The sequence below is a fragment of the Dipteris shenzhenensis genome, chromosome 19, assembly GCF_047967505.1.
Source record: "Dipteris shenzhenensis isolate YYH24624 ecotype China chromosome 19, Dip_SZ_1.0, whole genome shotgun sequence".
Lineage (NCBI taxonomy): Eukaryota > Viridiplantae > Streptophyta > Polypodiopsida > Gleicheniales > Dipteridaceae > Dipteris > Dipteris shenzhenensis.
Window position 1 is genome coordinate 5,964,679 of NC_141614.1, and position 19,072 is coordinate 5,983,750.

The following is a 19,072-nucleotide window of genomic DNA, read 5'->3' on the forward strand; positions in this document are numbered from 1 at the left end:
GAGGGCAAGACTGGCTGTCGATCTCTGCTATGACCTGCTGAACCCCTTCCTCTTGTAACAAGGCATTGGGAATCCGCACCCCCTTCTAGGTGAAGCACTATCGGGGAATGATCTGGCATCGTAGTCCCGGTTAGGATACCTGTGGTTCCTCCCCTGCGCATCGCCTAGTCCCCAACATATAATGTGTCACGCAATCTGTCTTTTGAGTTTTTGCTATGATATTGGCTATGTATGATTTACACACAATAGCTATTGCAGCATACAGAACTATGACAAATTATAAGAGATAGCTTATTTTTAAATTGACTACATCCTTGCAAACATCTTTTGGTTCTCCTCTTTGGAGATATAATCTTGATTTTGAAATTTAAATTGAATGCAAAAGTTATGATGTTTTAATCCCTATCTTTGATGTTAATTCATTCTTAATAGACCTGAAAGGCCCACTTCATTCCTCATATGTTGTAGCTTTCATTCATTATAGATTCTGCATGGTTCACTTCAGTGATCATACAGTAACAGATGTACAAATTTCAGAAGGACTGAACTGAAGGTGATGGGAGAATCTATCGTAAGACAATCACAAGCATACAAGCATACAATTCACCAAGAGTCAAATCAGAAGCTTTTGAGACCTGTATTTTTGAAATTTTTATGAACTGCAGATTCAGAATGTACACCCCCTTGTTTTGACAACAGATTTGCCATTTCATACAGACAACTTACCATGACGAACATAATGATCTGGCTCAATTTCATCCTCCTTTGAATAAGTATGCATATCTTCCAATCATTGTAGCAGGAACACTTTACTAGTGCAAGATGTTTTAACCTCACTGATAGTCCCACCGAGCATATTTCCCTACCCTGAAGACTTTCTCTGTCTATCTTTGATATCAGCATAGGCCGCATAACAACATACCCAGATATCATTGACAAGAAGTATGGGCATCCCCTTGGGTGTACTGATAAGAACAAATGCACTAGCCAATTTCTCAGTGTGCGCAGAAAGCCCATTTTTCTTTGCCTCAATAAAAATCTATCGGGACACTCAGATGCAAATCTGGGACATACTCTTCCTCCCTCATTAGGAGGGAAACACCTTCTAGTCTTGCATATATATATTTGCTTTGGAAATGTTTTGAATCTCCCACCAAGGACGAATGCATAATTCTGCCAATGTCAGTCCACCAATTTTGTCCTGGCTGCTTCTCATATTGCCTCAGCTTTCTTCTCTTCCTCCTGCATGTTAGCATCTCCATAGGTGTTAGATATCAAAATATAAGCTATTGAATCCTTTTCATCCCATTGCACTGCATGTTCAAAGGCCAGTCTTCCAAGTTCCACATTACCCCACTTACTAGAAGCCCGGCACCATATCCCACACCACAAGATAAGGACAGAAATGTATCTTCTTCACCATCGCTCCCCCCTCTGATTGGCCTGCACGGCCAAGGACATCAACCATGCCAGTGTGATGTTCATTAGCTGGAGTGATGCCATAGTCTTTCACTCATAGCCTCAAAATACTTGTGGCCCTTATCCGCTAGACCCGTGTAACTGCATACAGTAAGAACAATAGAGAATGTGACCCCATCTGGATTTTATCCCTTCCTCTCATTCTCTCAAGCATATGGAAAACAATTTGACTTTCTCCTAGTTGGCCATGTCCTGCGATTAGTGCATTCCACGAGACTATACTCTTCCTCCCTCATTTGGAGGGAAACACCTTCTAACTTTGCATATATATTTTTGCTTTGGGAATGTTTTGAATCTCCCACCAAAAACGAATGCACAATCCCGCCAATGTCAGTCCACCAATTTTGTTCTAGCTTCTTCCACGATTCTTCTTTCACTCTTATTGCCTCAACTTTTTTCTCTTCCTCCTGCATGTGAGCATCTCCATAGATGTTAGATATCAAAATATAAGCTTTTGCATCCTTTTCATCCAATTGCACTGCATGTTCAAAGGCCTGTCTTCCAAGTTCCACATTACCCCACTTACGACAAGCACCCAGCACCATATGCCACACCACAAGATTAGGACGGAAATGCATCTTCTTCACCATCGCTACTGCCTCATCTAATTGTCCTGCACGGCCAAGGACATCAACCATGCCAGTGTGGTGTTCAATAACTGGAGTGATGCCATAATCTTCGTTCATAGCCTCAAAATACCTCTGGCCTTTATCCACTAGACCAGTGTGACTGCATAGTGTAAGAACAATAGAGAATGTGACCCCATCCGGATTTACCCCTTCTACTCTCATTCTCTCAAGCATATGGAAAACAATTTGACTTTCTCCCAGTTGGGCATAACCTGCAATTAGTGCATTCCATGAGACAATGTCTCGAGCTCGTAGCTTGTTGAATGCTTCCCATGCTTCTGCAAGTGAGCCACATTGGGCATACATATCCACCAAGGTATTGCCAACAAAAAGATCTCTTTCCAGCCCTATTGTGGCAATTTCAGCATGTAATTCTCGGCCCTTGTCTATGGCTCCAATGCTGCCACAAGCCTTCAAGCTGCAAACAAATGTGATGGCATCTGGAGCAAGACCCTCCAGTTGCATCTGTTCGAAACAGTTCAGTGCTTTCTCACCAAATCCCTGCTCAGCATATCCTGCAATCAGCGTAGTCCATGAAACTATGTCTCGGACAGGCAGCTTGTCAAACAATTCCCGTGCTTCTGCAAGCGAGCCACATTGGACATACATATCCACCAAGGTGCAGCCAACAAACATATCACTTTCCAACCCCTTTTTGGCAATCTCTACGTGTATTTCTCGGCCCTTATCTATGGCTCCTATTCTGCCACAAGCTTTCAAGCTGCAAGTAAATGTGACAGCATTTGGAGACACACCCTCAAGTTGCATCTGTCTGAGACAGCTCAGAGCTTCCTCACAAAGCCCATTCCCCACATATCCTGTCATTAGTGCAGTCCACGAGACCTCGTTTCGAACTGGCAGCTTCTCCATTGCTTCCCGTGCTTCTGTAAGCATGCCACACTTGGCATACATGTCCACCAAGGTGCTGCCAACAACAAGGTCTCTTTCCAGCCCCTTTATGGCAATCTCAGTGTGAATTTCTCGGCCCTTGTCAATGGCTCCTGTGCTGCCACAAGCTTTCAAGCTACAACTAAATGTAACAGCATTTGGAGAGAGACCCTCCGATTCCATCTTTTGGAGACAGTTCAGCACTTCCTTACCAAGCCCATGCTCGGCATATCCTACCATTACAGCATTCCACGAGACTTCATTTCGAACTGGAAGCTTGTCAAACGCTTCTTGTGCTTCTGCAAGCGAGCCACATTTGGCATACATATCCACCAAGGTGCTGCCAACAAAAAGATTTCCTTCCAGCCCCTCTCTTGCAATCTTGGCATGTATTTTTCTGCCACTGTCTATGGCTCCTATGCCACCACAAGCTTTCAAGCTGCAAACAAATGTGACAGCGTTTGGAACAAGGCCCTCCAGTTGCATCCGTTCCAGACAGTTCAGTGCTTTCTCACCAAGCCCATGCTCTGCATATCCTGCCATTAGTGAATTCCAAGATACCTCATTTCGAATCGGCAACTTGTCAAATGCTTCCCGTGCTTCTACGAGCAAGCCACATTTGGCATACATATCCACTAAGGTGCTGCCAACAAAAAGATCTCTTTCCAACCCCTTCCTGGCAATCTCAGCATGTATTTCTCGGCCTCTTGCTGCATGTTTCAGCCTAGCACAAGCCTTCAGTATGGCCACAAAGGTATGTTTGCTAGGATGTACGTAATCCTCCTGCATTTTCTGATACAGATTGAGGGCATGCTGTGATTCCCCGCATTCGATATAACCCATGATAAGATAAGTCCAAGAATACACATTCCGTTCAATCAATTTGTTAAAGACCTGCTGAGCATCGCAAATGCTTCCAACTTGGACCAACATTGGGACGAGGTAATTCCCAAGAGATCTATGATCTTCTAGCCCACTTTTACACATATAGGCATACAAGCGCTTGGTATACGCTAGACTTTTCAATGTTCTGCATTTATGCAGCATGCATATAACGTTCTCAATTGAAGGCAGCTGGGGTATCTGTTCCACAAACGTGAGTGCCTCCTCTAAGCTTAGCATTTCCCAGCCCTGCTTCTCATGCTCTTGTGCTGTAAATGCATCCACCCTTACACCAGAGCTAAAACCAGTCTTGCCACACTCCTCCACCAACCAAAAGTCTTGGTCGTGACCAGTGGACGGTTTGGCCTTTTTCTCGAGCACCCAACCTGGATTGAACCAGCCGTCTATCCGTGGCGACTCCTTGGTCATCTTAAGCTTGAAATCTGGAGAACTTGGATTTGTCTGTTGTTCCATTCACAAGAAACTTGTCAGACTAGCCATTCTAGATCCTTATCTGTGCAAACCATTAGATTCAGACTTGTAGAACACGTACTTTGCTCTCTCGGTTGTCCAACGAAAGGGAGGGATCCGTGTAGTACTCGTTCCACAAGCGCTCGGGCCCTGACCTGTTGCGAGAACTGCGAGTCTCCAGAAAACAGTTCTCCAACCTGTAACATAAGGACAATCCTGCTGAAGTTATACAGCTGGATTAACAATACAAAGACCAAGGAAACCTTAGCTATGTTTTCTCAATTTCGAGAACGGACGGCATTACCTGAACGCGAACATTTCATCCACCACTGCTGCACTATCCTCGGTGAAAGCCATCGGACAATTCTCATGCTGCTACTGGCTTCATCAAAAGCCAAGAGATTCCTCGAGGCTGCCTCAAATTTTGCATCCAACAAGAACGGAAGGCAGTTGTCTATGCAAATGCATAATTGGTGCTGGAGCACTCTCACGCGCACCAGGTGCCTCATGCAAAGGGAATTGTTACAAAGAGAAGGATATTCAGGAGTTCATCTGCTCTCCGCAGCGTTTGCATTTCAAAACCTGCTTCTCAAACAGAGCTCACGTTTCCAGGAGATCGATCATCGGAATTCGTATGCTTGGTTTATCTTGGTCGTACAATTTTGATATCTATAATTTCAGGTGAGAGGTTCCATCAATAGAGAGGTTCCATTAATAGAAGCAAATCGGGAAATTACTTGGGGTGATTTGCTTCGAGGTGCTCTTCTTGGTGCAGCTCACACCCATTCAACTAGCTACACATATTAAACTAGATCCTCGGTAGGCAAGACACCGAGGCGTAATCGTAAGCACTGCGAACCGTGCTGTGTTTTTTTTTTTTGGTTGCGTTTTTTATTTTATTGTTAAATGAGAATGTCTTAGAAACGAACACTAATTTGTTTTGTAGTTTTTTGAAGTTGAAGGTTAATGTAGTTAACTCATAATTGAATGATTTAAAAGTGTTCATGTCGGTAACAATAGACACTATTAGATGATATTGAGAAATGAACACTGTTTTGTTGAAGGACAAGTTTATTTTTCGAAATGAGCACCGATTTATCGAAGATTAATGTAGGCAAATCATAACATAATTAGTCAAAAGTAGCCAAAAGTGATGATATCGGCTCAATGTTTTTGTACATGATTCAAAACGGAGTAACAAAAATATAGGTTAGATTCGAGCCTCCAAAAAAATGCAATTAAATAAGTCTCCTCTACTTTAAGCAGTAATACTTCCTAAGACTTGCTGGGTTTCCTTTTATGTTATTGTAACCCCTCGAGATCGATGTTGTTCCTAGGCACAGAATGTGCTGGTGCTCCAAGATATTTGCCTCCTTTTTGCTTCCAGTCGACACTAGTATGTCCATCTTTTGAAGTGGCTTTCAAATGGGTCGTACCTGTGTACATCATTGAGCATTTTAGTTGGTGGGTTAGTCTTGTGCTATTGTAGTTGCTTTACGGCATCTATAGTTTGGCCAATGCATTTATTTCCATTGTCAAGACAAGTGATGCAATAGATAAAATTCATTACGGAAGTCTCCTTATCGGTTTTGCCGCTTTGGTCTGTCTCTACAAGGTTTGTGGATACAGTGGAGAAAAGTATTAGTTGAATTTCATGGTGTTCTCAAAGCAAGATAGTAGACAATTATGTAAACTCTACTTTACCTTCAGCTTTCATCTTTGTTGGTGCCGGGAAGATAGTTTCTGCCTTCCCGTAATGTTCTTCAGCGAATTTAGGGTCCACCTTGTACGTCACTTTTTCAATAGTTACTAGCCCCAGTGACCTGCCTCCACATTGTATATGTCTCTGAATTGCTGAAGTATGTTATCCGCTTCTTGTTTGTCTCATTGGGTGAGCTCTTTGATGTCGACATTGAATGCAAAGTATAGGATTGTCATGTAGTACGTGGATATTTCTTTGCCATATTTATCAAGGAGTGTCTGCGCCATCAAACAAGTCAATTATTCGTTGACTAATTTGTTTCCATTTGAGAGTTTCTGTATAATGTGCTTAATTAGCCCATCTGCGAGGTTGTTGGACCCTTTTGGTTTGTTTACCAAGATCTATGTTACTTTTGTCATTAGTGGATGATATTCTTTATGAGAATTGAATCCGTAGAGGTATTCTGCTGGTAGCACTCCTGCTACGTTAGCTCTTCGCATTTGTTTGTCATTGAAGAATATTTTTGTTGATTTTTCAGCGTCTTGGAGGTGCGTTCTTGTTCATCTATCTTCTACATTGCCTTTCTTTTAAATTGTTGGAAGAGCTACAAAGTAGTGAACATCAAATTTGTTGAATATCATCGAGGCACGTTTACTTTGATGTAGCGAAGTCGAAATGTAAATGCATATAGGTTTACCTCTTTAGAGGATGGCATGAATCCTTACCAATATGGATGTTGTTTCAGCCCACTCCAGTCTTTGAATAGTTCATGTTGCTCCATTGACCACCTCGATCATCAAGTTAATATCTCTGTTACCATGAGCCTCGATTGCCACATGAGGAACTTCGTGGAAATCTGGATTCATGATCCAATCTTGTAGTTCATCAATGTTGGTGGCATTCGACACGACTTGGACTGGTATGATGTCGGAGCCCTCGAATCATGATGTCAATATTGCATCGTTAAATTGATGTACATCCTATCTATGAGTGCATAGAATAATCGTCTCTATGTTGATGAATGTCTCCTCTTCTGTGATCATGAGGCCACCGAGGTATCCTTCGATCTGCTCTTATGTTAGTGGTGTTGTGCGAATGACGTTTAAGAACGTATTGAAATTTGGATCTTCTAGGTGTCGTATGGAAGCGTGCATGTAGTGAAATCTTCCCATTCTCAGAAGGGCAAATTACTGATGTGGCATTTTCGGCAATAGTCCTTTGCAGCAACTCTACATTTGCATATCGGTGGCAGTTGTTGCATGTCACCAAAAAGAATCACCTTCTTGGATTGGAACGGGTCTAGCATATTGTTGTTGCAAACCTCACATAGTTATCGAACCACTCTCGAACCACCAGGTTCATCATTTGGGACGTCATCATAGATATCTCGTCGATGATGATTGTGTCTGACCAAAGTAAAGTAGATTAGCGTTCATCTGAGTTGGCAAGTGCACTACGAAATATGTCGTTCTTGTTTGGAAGGGTGAATTGATGATGGATTGTTGTTGCCACGTGGCTCAAGCGTAGTGCTGCAACACCAGTTGTTACCGACAGAACTATGAAATTTTTTGTGCAGAACGTGATTTTATGTAATGTACTTGATCATGATAGTCTTACCTAAGCCTGGTGTTCCGCAAACAATTTGTAGCCTACCTTCTGTCTCTCGAAGATGTATTTGTAGATAACACTTTGATCTTCTACAAGCGTACTATTTTCCATGCCTTTAAATTCATCTAGTAGTTGCAGAATCCCATGTTGGTTATTTGTTGTCTTGTCTCATCGACAAGTATATGAATCTTACAGTAGTTCAAGACAAGTGTATCGTGTCCTGCTCTGTCTAGATAATCCCACGCATGTGACATTGCAAAAAGTACGACCTTGTTTTTTTTTTTTTTTTGGCAAAAAGAGACTTCTATTAAGTATTAAAGAAAAACCGTTAGAGCCAAAAAGAAAGGATTGAGGCTGATAGTGCCATCTCAATCCAGTAGAAACCTCCGAGAAAAAGGGAGAACCTCTCCAAACTCGAAGAAATATAGTCCTTCTAGAAGAGGCTGCCCGTGAAGGGCCCTGCATGCTAGCCCATATGGCTATCAAGGTGTGAACCGTGTCAGACCAAATACCCGTGAACACCTGTAATGGGTGTATCTGGGTGCCATCCAAGGCCTCAGTACATCTGGCTCTCCAAATGTACCAAGAGGAAATGCTAGCCAAAATCTCCCAAGAGGTGTCCACTGAAACATGAGAAGCTCTGAAGGGAGTAAGTGGTACATCCTGTAGAGAGCAGGGCTCTATCACCTGCTGGCGGACCGAGAGTGCCCAAGAAGAAGGCTCACCCTCATAAACACCTGGGGCCTGGTAAGAGATAACCATGCGACCGAGCCCCAAGTCATGAAGAAAGGGGAAGTGTGAAAGATGCTGAGTATCCGAGCAACCCCTTTCCAAACAGTCCTCGCCTGACTGCAGTCCCAAAGGCAATGTTGCACTGACTCCTCTGCAGAATGGCATCGAGGACAAGTGGGATCAACCCCAAATTGTGATCTCCACAGGTTCACTGCAATCCCTCCATGAATAGAAAGCCAAAAGAAAAGAGTGATCTTTCTATTTCTGAGGAATTTCTAGAGCCTCCTCCAGAAATTTCTATGCAAGTCTGCGGTGATGAAGAAGCTTTCCCAATGGGGGGCTATGGAGGGAATCCAACTCCTACTGTTCAGCTGAAACCTCCTGGCATTCCCAACCGTGAAACGAAAGAATGGAATCCTCCTCTCTTGGTGCCCATGATTGGATGTCGAGAGCAATTCATTCTCATTCCTGAATTGGACCTTCTTTAGCTATTCATTGAAGAAGAAGCCCTCAAAGTGGTGGGTGGGATGGTAATCGGTGAAGCGTACAAGTCGTGTGATGGGATATACGTAGTTGCCAAATAAATCCTTCATCATTGCATGGGTTCTCTCACACCTTCATGCCTTTTGGGACGTGAACGATTTCCAATACTGCTGAAATGTGAGGTGCTCTAGTATGGCCGAACATGCACAGTAAGCGTCAATTGGATGCATTGTTGTGACACAATAGTTTTGCAAGTATCTTTGATGAAGCTCCAAAGGGGAGTCCTAAGTCAATTGAGTACACAACTTTGCTGCGATGGATTGCTGGTACTTGCAAGCATGCCAATGTTGCCTCGGTCGGTGATGTCAGTTTTGACAATACATATGCTAAGATAATCTTTAGCTTCAATGGATCTAGCATCTCAAGACCCAGTCACTTGGCATCCTCGACATTTAGGATTAGTTTGCCTACCGGCTCTGTTTTCATAGCATACTTCAGTGGGCAGTACGACAGAAAGGCATTTGTGATTTGAATATTCATATGTCCTTGCCATAATAACATGATTACAGCATGATACGGTACGACATTTCGGTGCTTTTGATTTGGGAGGAAATACAACTATCGATGTGTCTTTGGATCTATTGATGGCTTTGTGTCTAGATGGTCATCAAATGGAAAGCCATACTTGCATTTGCCTGAAATCTGTGGATCACGGTTGCAAGAACTGCTGCAATTATGGATCTACTTTCTTTGCACCAACCTACGTAGTTTCATCTCTTAAGAAGCATGTGAAAGTTGTGGAGCCCAGTCTTCTTCATATGGAACGGATGCGTCTATTTCATTTGTCACTTGCTCGACATCATCATCATGGAGGAGACATAGCATAATGTGCACATGAAGTGATCCACGATTTTGCATTTCATACCTAATCAAGTAATGATTGACTCTTCCCAACGAGCTGTTGTTGCTAAAAATATATTGGTGCAAGAACTATTGCAACCTGAGGTGGAAAATCATGGCACACTTGATAGGGCAATCTCTCCAAGTGAATTGTGGGTTGTACTGCTTTATGAGTTGCTCAAGATCATCAAACTCAAGCCATCGTGTGTCTACAAACTCATTAGCCCGTTAATGTCAAGAATATACGCGACAGACCCCACTGATCCACCATTGCCACTAGATCCTTTAGGTTTCTTCTATGCCATGAGGGAGAGCCTGGGATTGTTGTTGGGATCTCGAATTTGATTATGTCCCTTATCAATTTCTCAGTTGTTGCGTTTGGTCTTTCACGGTGCTTTTGATCGATGTCTCTTTGAAGGATAGCAGTTTGTGTCCCATTTGCTACCGCAAATGCTTGACGGAGTTGATACATTAGCAAAAGATACGGCTTGTACAATGTGAATAGTGAGAAGAATGTAGACACCCTCATTTTTAAATAGTCATAGCAGAAAAGATGACCATCATGCCAACCATGCTCGAAAGGAAAAAGAAATGGAAAGAGGGCAGTCTCGATCGTCAGTTCCTCACCTTCTATCATGCTGTTTCTTGTGGCGACTGTCACTTGCTCCCTTGAATTTTCTTTTGTACATAAGACGATCGATCAAACCTCTCTAGTTGCCGGCCTAGAGAACTATGACTTATGGGGAACTTGGTCAATGTCTACCAAATGTGAGCTCTTTCCTCCCCTTGTAAACCCATAAAAATCAACTTAAATCCTTTCTCACTCATGCTTTTCCTTTCTCATTCTTCACGTTTCTCTCCTCTCATAGTGATTTTCAATAAAAGATTATATCCATTCTTTGTGCATCCATTTTTATTCTCTTCCAAGATATTGTATTCATCCATCTTAGATCTCACTCTTTCTTAAGGATTAGGGTTGCAATGCCTCTCTAGCTTGATAGATGCATGAAAAATATGATTAAATGGTGGTTTATTGTCCTCAAAAGTAGTCAGTATTACAAGGAGGTATGACCTTTTTCTTGAAGTTGTACTTTGATTTTGTCTTAAATATGTGTATTTTATAGAATAAGGAATTGTTCATGAAAACCAGAACTAAAGCAAGATATAGATATCTCTAGGAACTAATAAATATATGGATTTGGTTTCATTTTTTTCAATATTATTAGAATAATATTTCAAGATTCACTAGCATGGTATGTGCATAGGGAGTGCAACCAATGATTAGTTTTTATCTTATTATGAGCTAAAATAACGAATTTGCTTTGTTTTTTATATACTATTTGCAATAGGCTTACACGTTTTACAAGATTCAAAGAAAATACGAAGGATTCACAAAAATTAGGAGTACAATGATGTATTATAAACTATGGTAATGACTTCATTTGAATGTAGACAACAATATGTTTTCAAATTCCATAAAATCAAGATAGTGCCTTTCTCTAAACTCTCCCCCTTTTAATTGTGCATTTCTTATTTGGAACTATGAACTCATATCATTTCAATAGTTTTAGTTCGAAATTATGTTAAAATATAAGTTATGAAGTAGCTTTTGATTTTATAGTATTACTTTAACCATCAATTTTGGTAGATAGATAGCAAGAGGTTAGTTTGATTGTTCATTTTCTTATTTGGAGCTAAGAATTCATTTTATTTCAATAGCTTAAGTAGCTTGAAGTGATGTTTAAATATAAGTTACAAATTATCTCTTGATTTTAGTTTAAGCATAGTTTTTTTTAAATCAATTTTTGGAAAATAGATGAGACGAGGTTAGTCTAATTGTTGTTTGGAGCTATGAATTTAATTTATTTGAATAGTTTAAGTAGCTTGAAATGATGTTTAAATATACGTTACAAATTTGCTTTTTATTTTAGTTTAAGCATAGTTGTTCCTTAATAAAATTTTGGAAGACAAATAAGAAAAGGTTAGTTTGATTGTCCATTTTCTTGTTTGGAGTTATGAATCATTTATTTCAATAGGTGAAGTAATTTGAAATGATGTTTAAATATAAGGTATTGAGTTGCTTTTGATTTTAATTTAAGGATAGTATTTATTTATTTATAATTTGGAAGATAGATAACAACTTTTGCATCTACTCTTGAATTTTGAATGTAAATTTGTATATAGATAGAAGAGCTTTGTTAAGAGGTACTAACTTTCTATGTTTTTATCTCATTTTCAATCTCTATCTTTACTAGAAAATTATTTGCACCAAAATTTAAAAATTAGTTAATGTCAAAATTTGTGTTTTGTTCTTTGTCTTTTAAGTAGTGAGTCTTTAATTTAACCTTTTTGCTTTTCTTGCTTTAGTTGTAGTAGGTTATGTAAAAAAGCACTAGTTTTGCTAAATTGTTTTTTTAACTTTTTTAAGTCCTTTGATATTTTCAAAGTTGCAAACTTCTAGTATAAATTATTAGATATCATATCTAAGGTTTCATTGCCTATTGCTTTAAATTTTTAAGGAAATAGGCAACATGGAAGTAAAACATGAGCAGTATTGAAGCAACTTACAATTTATCATCTTGAAGCAAAATGAAAAATTACAATGATGAAAGGAACCCCCACGTATACAAAAAGTATTTGTGGGTCACAATGAAACCCGTAATCGCAGGATGCTATACAATTAAGAAAAAGGAGTCATAGAAACTCTAAAAACATTAGAAGGAGAGAACTCTAGAGGCAAAATAGTAGCAAGGATTCTAAAATTTGAGATGAATTCTAGAGGAAAAATAGTAAACAATACCTATCTTCAACACACCTTCACACATAAGGATATTTATGTTCATCCTAATCAAGCCCTTCCATATTGAGACCCATTCAAAGTTTTAAGATGGTAATGGATGGGCTATGTCTCTAATTTTTATTGTTGTTGCTAACAATGAATTGTTTGTTATATATCTAATCCATCAAACTCTTTAGAGTGGGAGCTTGTAGCATGCCTATCTGGGCTATTGCATGTACTCCATGCTCAGCTAGGGAAGGTTTACTATCAACATCACACTCCATTAGAATAGAAGAGAAATATAAGTTTTTTAATGCCTTGATGTTTATCCTATGGCCTACTTTCTTAGCATGGAACAATACAACTTAATTCCTTTGCCTACCTTTGATAATCTAGAGTGGAAACTTCCTAGTATAGAGATGAGTGAAGCTTATGGAACATGCATGTTTGATGATGTGCGATATGAACCAAGCACTAGTGGGAGATGTGCTTGCATGACTTGGTTCCTACCATTCCCATGGTTTGTAGATTTGTTTTACAATTGTAAGCAATATAGAAGAACAAGAATAACATTCACTTGCATAGATGAGGATTGGTTAGGTGGGTTTTTTGATAAAGGGTGGACATTTAGAATGTATAATGCAAAAGACTTCATACAATGTCAAGTAAATATTTCAAATATAAGCTTTTGATGCGATTCTTGCTACAAATTGTTGAGTATTTGTAAATTATATCAATAGTTATGATGACAAGTGTTAATAGACTTGCATGGGAGTAGGTACTTCATTGGAAGGAAAAATTTGTACATGTATTTTACGTATTGAAGGTGTCATAAAAAAAAGTTCACACCATTTGCTTTCCTAGTGATGGATTTCTCTAGAGTAGCATTCAAAGCTTGGATGTCATCATTTGACTCCATATCTTTTAGTGACCAAATATAACCAATATTTTGCAAATCAATCAAGTAGAGGAAACTTTGAGATATTAATTACTTCCTATTGATCTTCCCTCCCCCCATTTTTCGATCGGCTAGTGGCTAGTTATCCATCCAAATACCAAAATCTATTTATCAATGGGGCCCTATCGATGCATTATAATTTATAGATCCTAGACAAAACATTAATAATGTTATTGGTAGGTCCCCAGAAAATATCCCCCAATCTCTCAAGGTGGAGTTTGTACCCCTCCACTATCTCTCTATGGTTGATAAAGAGAGATGCAACCCTTACTAGAGTCATACTATCCACACAATTCGAGGAGGATCCCGATGAAGATTGCAAATCAATCACTTGAGATATTAATTCCTTCCTATTGAGCTTCCCTCCCCCCATTTTTCGATCGGCTAATGGCTAGTTATCCATCCAAATACCAAACTCTATTTATCAATGGGGCCCTATCGATGCATTATAATTTATAGATCCTAGACAAAACATTAATAATGTTATTGGTAGGTCCCCAAAAAATATCCCCCAATCTCTCAAGGTGGAGTTTGTACCCCTCCACTATCTCTCTATGGTTGATAGAGAGAGATGCAGCCCTTACTAGAGTCACACTATCCACACAATTCGAGGAGGATTCTGATGAGGATTGTGAGGGAAAATCTTGTGCAAACTATACACATGCTAGCGTCAACCTAGATATCAATCTAATAGAACAACTAAAGATGTTCTACAAGATAGGATTGACAGTAAAGCCATCCTCTCAGTATATCCAAGCCATGCTCAACCTTAATCCTCCTTTGATCCCACTATTGCAGCATAGATGCCATAATGCTTGGCATTGTTTGACCCCATTACAATGGGTGGTGAGAAATATATTACCTACTAGATGTTTTGGAGTCTATTGGCCTATAAGAGGATGAGGCCCTCTATCAGTTGAGAAACAATGTATCATTGGATCTCATTGACTTCGGAATCAAAGACACTAATCCAAAGGTAAATGAGATTGCAAGGTTTGATGAAACTAGCCTTACTAACATGGAGGCACTCTTGGCTACTCAACAAGATATGGAAGATCCCACCCTGCAGAGTCCCAAATGTGTAAAGAGGGATTATAAACATTGCAATATTCTCTATTAAATGCACAATAGTGAGATCCACCATCATCCTCAATGCACCAAATCGTACTAAAAAGGTATACATTGGATATAAAATTTTAAGGCTATTATATTTGTAAGATTCTTTGAGACCATGGGTTGCAAGAGGTTCCAATATGCACACCCATCAATCTCATCCCTAAAAAATGGCTCATTTATTTTATGATGCATACCTCTTGTAAAAAGTGGCCTTCAAATGCACCATTTAATGGATGAGGGGGCTAGAGGCATTTTTTTACATAATGAGAATTCACACTACATGTTATTGCATCATCATGTATCCTATAAATCAAAATAAATTAAAACTTTGAATGCATTTAGATCCTTATTATGGTTTCAATGAGCACAAAATTAGTTTTTCATTTTTCCAATCTATTTAGGTCATATGAATTATATGATCCAAACTGGTGCAAAAAAAAAAGGCTTCTCAAGTCCTCATCTATTATGAAGCATCTACAGGCCACTTTTTGGTCTAGACATACCATAATGGATGAAGGTTTTGGAGCTAATTTTTCTAACTAAAAATTCAAAGTGCTTGGCATCTTGTGCATCAAAATAATCTAGAATTTTGAACGAAATTGAATTAGATGCATCAAAACCCTTAGGTTTTTAATGGATGCCAGTATGGTCTCATTTGCTTTCCATTTTATTTTGAGTACTGAAGTCATAAAGATGGCATGAACCATAACATTAAATTTGTGCAAAAAGAGGCCTCCAGACCACTCATCTGTTATAGTGTGTCTAGAGGCCAAATTTTGCAAAAAAGTGGCCTCCTGAAGCAACGTAATGTCCAGAGGCCTTTTTGTTTCAAAAATTTTGAACATGCACATTTTTTGCATCCTTATGCACCTTATGGATCAAAAGGAATCAAAACATGTCTAAGTGGCTTGAATGCCTAAAGACCCTAATTAGGGTTTGATGCATTCAAGAATAGGTGACTTGTGAAAAACTTTAACTATAGTTTTGATTCAAATCAATATAGTTTGTACATTTAATGATTCTAGGATGTTCTATGGATTGATGGTTTTTGCCCATGTAAAGAAGAGGGGAGACAATTTGGTGATGTCCTCATTTTCACATTACATCAAAACGTTTTTTCCTCATGTCATAATATTCCATCAACAAATGTCTCCTCCTGGAAAATTGGAGATAATAAATTGAGGGCATTAAGTCGACTTTTGAAGATGAAGACAATAAAGCCAAATACTGATAGGGTTGTGTTGGTGAACATGAGCCTTGTCTTATGTCTTTTGTTAGGCACATGGGATGGATCCCTCCGTTCATTATTGGTTGGCTAAGGTTAAAGGCCTAGTTCTTATTGAAAGGGAGGTTACTAATCCTCAAATTCTTAGGCTAGCAAAGGAAGCAAGGAGAACGTAATCGTAAGAAGTGTAGGCTAGACTAGTATGTACCGAGTGATACTGCATCACTTGGAATCTCTTCTTACAAGTGGTACAATGGAATTATGAATAAATAAAATAGATATTTGAAATATTTGTGTATTCATTTTTCTACCTTTCTATGTTGAGATGAGACGAATGCCTTTGTAGCAAGTTTAAAATAAATAAGTTCAATGCACATAAAATTTGACCAACCAACATTGGAATGCAATAGAGATTTTCATAGAAAGAAAGTGCAAGAAGACATATTTGTCTTTCATGAACAAGATAGAAAGCACTAATAGTGACTCAATAAGATGATGTTTACAACTAGGCACATGTACTACTAATAGAGAAAACATAGATATCCAATATCTATTTATTTGCAAGAGTACCCTTGCCTCTTCTAAACCTAAGTACTATTTGCATGTCTTTTCCATCAAAGTAACTCCTTTTTGGTGGATGACTACAAGCTGCATGTCATCAAAAAATCCTACTACATAGTCTCTACAACCATTTGTAGTGCTAGTAATGCCTCAACTATTACTTCCAAGGGGGATTTCACTCATCCCACTTGCTAAAGGCTAGTCATATGATTTAAATTGAGCTCTTGCATGATCTTGCAAGATCTTCCAAGGGGGATTCCACTCCTCTCACTTGTAAAAAGGCTAGTCATATAATTCCTTGTATGATTTTTCATACAAATGTAGCAAAGTCGCCTTTTGGATGAGGGACATACATTTGGTACTTATTACATCTCCCTTTGAGCCATTCTAATCCATTCTGATCGGCTTGAATTTCCTATGTCTTTGAATAGGGGCAGGACCTAGTGCCTCGCAATATCCCATAAGTGGAGGGTGATTTTGTGGAGGTTGATGGAGTGGTGGACAACGTGCTTCTTGTGGGACCCTCTCTTTTATGCACCTTTGTCCTTCTTCTCATTGGATCCGTATGAGGAGCTGATCTTGTTTTCTTTGTTGCTCTCAAGCATGGGATCTTTCATCAGGTGCCTCCTCTGGATTGGACTTTGTAACAAGCATCCTCACAAAAGGATTCTTTCACGCCTCTATCATGGCTACCAAGGGCCTCCATATGAGTGAGTCTTCTCACTTGAAAACTCAATTTCTACTTCCTAAGGGGGTGGCTATGATCTTGGATGCTTTTTCTTTGTGCAGGACATCATGAGCAAAAAACAGAGAGCATAGAGAGGGGGATGAGAACCTAATGGATGAGTATGGAGAGGTGACGCTATTTGAAGGATGAGTGTGTGGAGTGATTGGGATAGAGAGAACCTCAAATGAGAACACAATGCAAATGAAGTTTATTTCCTCCATAGAGATTCCAAAAGCTTGGCTTTTAAAAAATAGGTCTTTTTAAAATAAATACTAAAGGCATTTAAAATTTAAAAACTTATCAAAATTTCAAAAATGGTCGATAAAACAAAAAACTATCAATAATAAAACTTGGAACTTATGAATATTTCTATCATCATGGTTAATTTGATTGTATAAATGTATGGCATTCCCTTTGATGAGTTACATGCCATCTTGCATGCTCTCGTCTTCCCTGTGAGGAATAATAAATTCACCTTCTTTGCTATGGGGGGTTCACTACATAGAAAACTAGACTATCGTGTGCATTCAAGGGGTATATTAAAAATCCCTTTTCTATCAATTTTGAGTAAATAAAGCGGCCCTTATTTCTATACAAACAATTTTCCAAAATTCATTAAAAAATCCCTTATGTAATTTAGAGTGTGTCCATGTCCCAAGCTACTAAACCGGTTGCATCCAAACCCCTAGCTTTTCTCCATAGTATCAAAGTCAGCCGTCCATTTGAATTGGTAGCATGGGATATAATTGGTCCATTTCGAGAACTATTGTTTGGAAATAGATGCATAATAATTATAACCGAGTATCTAACAAAATGGTGTAAAGCAATTGCTGTTGCAGATATCACAGTGGCAAAATTCCTGATGGAGCATGTGATAGCTTGACATTCCTGCCCGACGTCAATGCTGCTTGATCGAGGATCCAACTTCAAGTTGCAGGTGCTAGAGATACTTACCAAATGTCTTGGGGTACGCCTTTCTTTTTCCAACCCACATAATCATCACACGGTTGGGTTGACAAAAAGATTAGTGAAGACAGTAAAGCAAATGATCGGCATGTACATCAACCCAAACCATGATAACTTGGATCAAATTCTCTCATATGCGCTCCATGCGTATCGCACCATGGTTTAGGCATCCACTCAAATGAATCCTGTTCGAGCCTTGTACAACCGCGACTCGCATTTCCCATAACTCCCAGACGTGCAGATTCCTAGGAGGTTCAAAGACGCCGTGGATTGGTACCACCATCTCAGCAGGGTCCAGCCAGTGCTACGATCGGTATTGCTCAGCAATCTCCGAGTCGCACAGTCTCGACAATAGAGAATCTACAATGACGAACGTGAAGATTTTGCGTATCAGGTGGGCGATCTAGTCCTATGTATTACCCAGTCCGACGCAAAGGATTATCATGTGAAAGTTTCACATACTTGGATCGGCCCTTGCAAGATCTGATGAGGAATACGGACATACACATACAAGATGGTATGATAGAGACTTTGACATTTGACAGATGGTATGATAGAGACTTTGGCAAAGTTATGCATACTTGGATCGGCCCTTGCAAGATCCTATGAGGAGTAGGGACATACACATACAAGATGGTATGATAGAGACTTTGGCAACCCTCTTTGGGGTAACACACACTGGATTTCATCTTGTGCATTTCACAATACATAAATACATGTGTGTGAATGCTATGGGGGCATACTCGGAATACATCCAAATGTTGGGTATGTTATAGCCAAGAGCTTGAGATAGGGTTGGCCATATGGAAGAGCGAAAAGTAGAGAGAGCGAGAGAGAGCGCTGTTTGCCGTAATGCGTTGATGTATAGACGATTGCAGACCTTTTGTGCAGATTGTCTGTAGAATACATATTTGACTTGTCTTCTCCTGCGGGACCTCGAGACCGTCCAGTTTTGCATATCTGAGC

At 39.5% G+C, this 19,072-nt stretch overlaps 1 protein-coding gene across 1 annotated transcript; it reads right to left on the bottom strand.

Annotated features, from left to right (window-relative positions):
- Positions 1-643: 643 nt before the first annotated feature.
- On the bottom strand, positions 644-5,029 carry LOC147889977 (pentatricopeptide repeat-containing protein At5g27110-like). The gene is made up of 3 exons (XM_087390856.1): positions 4,654-5,029; positions 4,432-4,546; positions 644-4,340 (listed from the first exon to the last, which is right to left on the bottom strand). The coding sequence occupies exons 1-3, from the start codon at positions 4,704-4,706 to the stop codon at positions 1,626-1,628; spliced, it is 2,883 nt and encodes a 960-aa protein (XP_087246982.1). The 5' UTR covers positions 4,707-5,029; the 3' UTR covers positions 644-1,625.
- Positions 5,030-19,072: the final 14,043 nt, after the last annotated feature.

Coding starts and splice junctions, on each gene's coding strand:
- LOC147889977 (XM_087390856.1), bottom strand. CDS start 4,706: ATGGCTTTCACCGAGGATAGTGCAGCAGTGGTGGATGAAATGTTCGCG. Junction 4,547..4,653: donor GATGAAATGTTCGCGTTCAG/GTAATGCCGTCC, acceptor CTTATGTTACAG/GTTGGAGAACTGTTTTCTGG. Junction 4,341..4,431: donor TGGACAACCGAGAGAGCAAA/GTACGTGTTCTA, acceptor ATGGAACAACAG/ACAAATCCAAGTTCTCCAGA.